Consider the following 6,965-nt stretch of genomic DNA (forward strand, 5'->3'; position numbering starts at 1 on the left):
GCAGTTATGGTCTCCATGATTAATGTTGTACTGCAGTTATGGTTTAGTGATTACTTGAGTACTGTCGTTTATTACGAACTTTATATCTCATGAACTTGATAACTTTTTCTAAGCAAAATATTTCACATAAATATATAATGGCATTGAGAAGAAACTAGCACATTACAGTACTGTTTAGTAATAACTTGTGTGTGTGTATATATATATTCATGATTTCTAAAGCATATAAAATCAGAGTGCTTTTCAAATTAGTAAGCATTTATTTTTTTCCTTGAGATAATCACTATTTATCATTGCATCTTTTGATCTCAGACATAGCATATTTGTTTGAATATAACGTATCACGGTAAGCAACAATATTATACGTCTTGCATGCCCCTTTTTTTTAAACTGAACCATGTCCAATCATATATTAATAATCATTTATAATCCAACTAATTTTTATAGCGGTCTAAAGTGATTACCAACCCATCAGGATAACTAATCTCTCTCAAATCATAATGGCAGGAAACTAGCTAGTAAAACGGCCATTGATCTCAAAGTAGTTATAGACTCAACCGAACCCTTAGTCTCTATATATACCTTAATACATAGGAAACTAATCAAACTATGCTAATGCTCAGGCCTTGAGACTAAGTACTTGAAAGATCTCACTCCAATGCTGCAATTAGCATGGTCAGATCTGAAGTACTCAGCCCTGTAGCGGCCTAGTAGCTGCTAAATTACTCTTTAAAAACTCTTTCACGCTAAATTCTTGTATTGTAAAGTTCCTTGCTTCTTTTGTGCAAATAGGAGGAGAGAGAGATAGTGAGAGCATAGTATCGGCTTCTTCAGTTTCGGTATCCTTCTCATTGTTGATTCCATTTCCTAGTGATATTGGCCTCAAACTTAGTTGCAAATTAGGGGTACACTTCATCTTCTTCTTCTCTGAAATTGTTGTTTTTCCAATATTGAACATGTCATCAAATTTGCGCTTGTGGCTATTAGCATGGTCCTCCTGTTGCTGTCAAAACGAGATTATTGTAAATGAAGCAAGTTAGTCTTTGATATAATGATAATTATTATTGCATATGTTGAAATTCAATATTAACTTGTTCATGACTCGATGTATATATATTTATGCAATCAAAAGACGATATAGTAAACCTTAACTTAAAATAGCTTTGTTAATTAATGTAAAAGCAAGAAGAAAGTACCTCAAGGGAAAATGAGTGCCCAAAGGTGTGGCCAAAGCTTTCATTTATAGCGATAGTATCATGTTGAAGTGATTCAGTCTTCTTGATGTTGCTTATATTGTTGTTATAATAGTTTCTAGCGGTGTTAAGTTCAATAGTAGAACCAGTGGAGGCTTGCTTAACAAGAGCAGAAAACTTTGCAATCTCATTAACTTTTTGGTCATGAACTTCATCGACCGTCGTTGCATTCCCATTTCTTGCATTAAGTGTGTCTCTAACATCAAAAAGATGGCTTGTTGGCTTCCCTTCTTTCTGAAAGACCATATCCTCAACGGAACTAGTTCTCGTTGCCATTTTTTGACTGAAAGCACACTGCAGCTGCCTAATTAATCATGGAGAAAAATAAATAAATTTATCGTTTACATAAATTACGTTTGCAGGGTATAGCTTTTTATTTCAAGAAATTGTGCACTTTTGATACCTGAAACTGCAGGGCTGAGGAGGTGTTGATTGTCCAAGAAGATTGTAAAAATGCTGTAGATTGCTGACATTCTTGGATTGAGAAAGAGCCTTATTCTCCATTAAATTCCTTCTTTTGTAGAACATATCGGATATGTGATCTCTTCTTGAAAAATAAATATCCGTCCGTGATGTTCCTAAAACAAGTGCGGTAACCAGATATTTGTCAAATGTAGGACAATTGTTAATGAAAATCAAAGCTAAATTAGCAAGTTTAAGGATGAATGTGAAACACATGGAGAAGGTTCGAAGAGAGATTTTGTTTGGAGGGAAAAAAGTGGAATAAGGATATCTTTGAAGATTTTGAGTTATTATTCCAGCGGAAGTATCTCTAGAAGTTTTATAAGCGTGGATAGCTTATATTGAATTTTCAAATTTTGTTTAAAGTGTATAGAAAAGTCTCACAGGATCATTTTCTCAATTCACATTTGAATTTCCACAGATAAAGACCTCTTCCTTGTTTACAAGAACATTCTATCCAACACCCAAAAAGGAGTTTGGATTTAAGAACAAATGAAAATATTAAGCATTAATTAAATTAAATGCCTGAGTGAGAAAGATCTCATTTAGTACAATCCTTTATCTGTCAGATATATTAGGATCAGACTAGCTAGATCTTGCCTTAATTAAATTAAAATAAAAAGCATTACCGAAAGGCAAAGCATATAATTATTTTAGAGAAAGCCCTATTAGGACTGTGTCCGTACAAGTTCTTTAATTTGTTTGAATAATAACAAACGTATAGTTGAGTTTGATTTGTCTTAGAGACGATTTGTGCAGATTTATACATTGTTAGAATCGATATCAAGATCACACGGGTTGAACTTCAACTCAATAGGATGAATCTGCAACGCAGACTCATTGATGAGTAGTATAGTCATCGCTGAACAAAATGGTCATCTATGAGCATAAGCACTCATTGATGAACCTGCTGTAGTTTCATTGATTTCTAACATCCGACTGATGGTGAATTTTAACAGGAGACCACTGATTATGGATGAGCGCGTCTCATCGATGAGTTAAGGTCATTGGTCATCAATTCGTAAGGCCCTATCAATAAAAGAAAGGTAGAAGTTCCCTGGTCATTGATGAGCAATTGACCCAATTGTGAGCCAATGCTTATCGATGAGCAGTCTTGCTTATCGATGAGTCTGGGTCAAAAACTCAAATTTCAATATGTAAATTCAACTGTTCTTTGTAGATGAGCTAGATACCCCATCCCCTATCTTATTTCATACGGTTCTTTTTTGACCTGATTTGATAGAGGGGGAGGGGAGAGCTAGGGTTTGAAGATTACAGATCAAATATTATTTGGATCATCCCGTAGCTCGCTCAATCATTTTGTCAATGTGTTCTTCATGAGTTGGTCTACCATCGTCGACAAGTGCTACTCTATGATCGATGATTTCATCATCGTTCTATCAAATCTGAAATTTCAAGTTTCAGAAGAACGTTTTGATCAGCAAGGACTATAAGATTTTTTCATTTGAGCTTTATTGATATTGATATTATAATTAAAATACTACTTGTTTTTCTATGATCTTTGGATCGGTTTGTACAGCGTACTCAAACTGGGGTTAATTGAGGGTTACACTACTAATTGGGATCTAGGGATACAGTTGTGTGGGATTGAGAGGTGTAGACGACTAGTTAGGTAATAAGTGCGGGCTTGTATCACCTACTGGATTAGGGTTCTAGGGTTCTAGAGAACACTCACATAGCCTATAAGCCTCTCTTGTTGTGGAGGAAGAGTGCACATATTATTTATCTGAAGCATTATAAAATTCCTCTGTGTTTGTGCTTGTGGTTTCTCGTTTCTTATTTTTCAGTTGCAATTATTTATATTTATTTTATTTGTTGAAAAAACTGAGCAACTCTATTCGCTCCCCTCTAGACTTGCATCTAGATCCTAGCAAGTTCTTGTCTTTAATGAAATTAACGAGTAGCTAGATCGATACGCAAAACAAAATTCATTTATACAAATTAAGACGTTTATTTTTAAGTTCAACAACACCTTAGAAATTTCATTAATTTTTTTTTTTTTTTGGATTCAAAAACAATCTTTAAGTTATTTTCTTTGTCTATACAAGGAAAAGAGCATCCAACAACAAAAAAAAAAAAATCAAACCTGAAGAGGACATGTTACTCTTTTCCTGTCCTGAGTCATCTAGCTTCTTGCTCCTATACATCTGTTCTCCAGATAAGTAAAAAAGCAAAGAAATTAGACTATATATAGCAACTTCTTTTAGACTTTTAATCCTTCTTGATTTGATTCCTTCTCATACCTGCAAGTGACTCTTTATATGAGAAATACTTAGTCCCCTCACATTCATCATCTGAAGAACCAACTTTGGGGTTGCTCCTGCACCGCAAACATGTGACCCTCATCACCAAAGCGATAATTGAAGAGCACGGTTAACCCCAAAAGTATCACTTTCTACCAAAATATCAAAACGTATTATAACTGAAAGTAGATCTCTTTTTCAAGAATAACCAAAGACAACTACAACATCATCAATACTATTAACGTATCCAAGGGAAATTAAGATGGACAAGGAGAAGGGTTTGTGGAATTACTTTCTTGGCCACCAAGCCTTTCGACAGCAAGAACAAAAGATCGATGAAGGTCCGGAGTCCAACGCAGCCTTGGCATTTTCGATCTGTTGTACTGCCTCACAGTGCTCTTCCTTTCATTGCTGTCCTCTAATAAGATGTTCTTCTTGTTGTCGCCGTCATTATTATCATCGGCACTACCACTATTATTGCTAGAGCTCCCTCCTTCAGTAGCCTCGGTAGTGCTCTCTTGACCCTCACCATCATTTCCTTGCTCTTCTCGATCCTCATCTTTAACCGCATCTTCGTTTAGGTCAAGCATCGGCGAAAGTCTTCTACTTTGCAAGCTTTCTTCGAACCCCAACACTTCCTTTCCCCTCTCCATCTATTCCTCCCTTCTTTGATATCCACTAGGATTATTATGTATATATATATATTTACAAGATGTAATGGAGATCTGGGGGGAAGGAGGGGAAGAGGAGACTCACACGAGAATATACAACGAAATTAATTATCATCAAGAGCTAGCTTGAGGAGGCGGTGGTGGTGCAAGAAGAAGAAGAAGAATAATTATTAGTACTAGTAGAAAATTATGAGGTTGGAAGAAGGAATAATTTAGTATATATGAGGGAGAGGCTGACATGCATGAGTAACAATTATTCCCTTCATTGACCAAATTAGGCTTAATTTGCTTACCTATTAATTAGCGTGCTGTCCTTTTGTTAGAAAGTTTCGATAGAGAGAGGTTGTATATGCAGGTGGGAAACCAAGATATGGAGGTGGAAAACACTGTCTGTGCTCAGCAATCAAGTAGTAATGATTTTTAGGTGCCAGTACTTCTAGGGAACTTCATCGGATTCATTTTGTTTTCATCCGCTACAACTTACTTGTAGCTAGCTTTGTCTAGATGTAAGGACTTCGAAAATGGAAAAGTATGAAGGACACGATCTTAATTAACTTGGGTTCATTAATTAATAATACCATTTCAACTCGCTCAAAGAGGCCAATTAATATTAATTGTCAAAGGAGTCATTTGAATGCAACATACATGAGGAACTTGACCACGTAAATAAGCTTTTGGACTCTCAAGTCTGCTGTGGTGACCTGATCAAAGCATCCACTATACAGCAATTTGCAGGTGAGCATTAATTGATCAGGTTAACTGGTGCCTTCTATTTGCACATGTGATTTGCTCAAATAAAGAAAAAAGAAGAAAGAAAAGGAAAACAAGTGTCAACAATAGTACTTGGCATCAGTTGGTGACGTATACAAATAATAATAAATAATTTTTTTAAAGATAAAAATAGGGCGAGGAGCCCTATATTCATAAGTGTAATATATATATTTAACCAATAGCACATAAAAACAACAGGAAAACCGATATCGAACTGGACATAACCTCAGTTGATACCATAAAGCCTACACATAAAAAACCTCTGTCAATCATCTAATTAGTTTATAGAAGTATTAGAGCATTCTTTGCTCTTACATAGACAAAGAAACAAAGAGATAAACCAAGAAAGCACTAAAATAAAAAATAATTACTGCCATGCTTTTCTATTTGCTTAATTTTGAAGTATAAATGGTTCTGTCTGGAAATGCACTTATAAAATTTTCTGGTCAATTTCAACTTTCTTCTTAAAAAAAAAAAGACTCCAATTCATTGAAACAATGATGAATTTAGAATCTGTACATCAAGAAAAATATACGTAAATCACTCCTATTCAATGGTTACGTTTTTGAACCAAGTAAATGAAATATATTGTCATTTTTAAGTAGACATGAAAATTCATAGTCTGCATGTTAAAATCATTATCAAGTTGTTTGAATGTATGCATAATTCTTACAGGAAATTAATAAAATAATTATTGTATTAACACTTAAGACTTAGACCTCATCACATGAAAATGTTAAAAAACCCAAATCATTTTCTGATTAAAGATACAACACTAATGATTTTGAAAGAACTCTTTAGAGATTAATTAATTAATTAGACCCTAGCTTCAGCTCTACGTCTCCAAATCAGGAAAGAAGAAAACTTAGAAAATATTAATAGAGAGCATTCCAAAACAGTATTTATAACAAATAAATTGTTAAGTACCAAGTCTGATAGATGCATGATTATAGCACCTTTAAATAGTACACTGGCATTAGTTTTCCCACTCTCCTGGGGTAAAAAAGAGGAGGAAAAAACCTGTGTTAGTTGAACAGGGAACAAGGGGCAAAAAAATTCTCCCAAATATTTTGATTTAACTACATGATCGAACATCTCAGTTCAAGGACTACTCCTGATAACTTAGAACTTTATTTAATGAACTTTTGTATATCCATCGACTGTTGCATGAAGCTACATGCACTAGTTTCTAGAAGAGACAGAACAACGATGCATGCAACGCAATTATGTTTTATAAATGTTATTACTGCTTAAAACTACCTCTGTTCGCTAAGATTATTTATTTATTTATCTTTATATGAGAGAAAGATAGAACTAAGGTTATATCGATGTTGAGTTTTATCCTTTTCGAATTGGATATATACCTAAATGAATCTACCATGCAACGCAATTATGTTTTATAAATGTTATTACTGCTTAAAACTACCTCTGTTCGCTAAGATTATTTATTTATTTATCTTTATATGAGAGAAAGATAGAACTAAGGTTATATCGATGTTGAGTTTTATCCTTTTCGAATTGGATATATACCTAAATGAATCTAC

At 34.3% G+C, this 6,965-nt stretch overlaps 1 protein-coding gene across 2 annotated transcripts in view; it reads right to left on the bottom strand.

The window, feature by feature from the left end:
- LOC109843133 (two-component response regulator ARR2-like) overlaps positions 376-6,965 on the bottom strand; it is a 28,740-nt gene continuing 22,150 nt past the window's right edge. The window contains exons 2-7 of one of the 2 annotated variants that reach the window (XM_020412068.1): positions 4,272-4,775; positions 3,980-4,056; positions 3,823-3,883; positions 1,657-1,831; positions 1,197-1,557; positions 376-1,003 (exon numbers count right to left, since the gene is read on the bottom strand). In XM_020412068.1, coding sequence (XP_020267657.1) covers positions 692-1,003; positions 1,197-1,557; positions 1,657-1,831; positions 3,823-3,883; positions 3,980-4,056; positions 4,272-4,632 — 1,347 coding nt within the window. In that variant the 5' untranslated portion in view covers positions 4,633-4,775 and the 3' untranslated portion in view covers positions 376-691. Of the gene's footprint in view, positions 1,004-1,196; positions 1,558-1,656; positions 1,832-3,822; positions 3,884-3,979; positions 4,057-4,271; positions 4,843-6,965 lie in introns of those variants that run through there. The other variant, XM_020412067.1, reaches the window with a different exon arrangement.

This window comes from Asparagus officinalis, chromosome 5 (genome assembly GCF_001876935.1).
Source record: "Asparagus officinalis chromosome 5, Aspof.V1, whole genome shotgun sequence".
NCBI lineage: Eukaryota > Viridiplantae > Streptophyta > Magnoliopsida > Asparagales > Asparagaceae > Asparagus > Asparagus officinalis.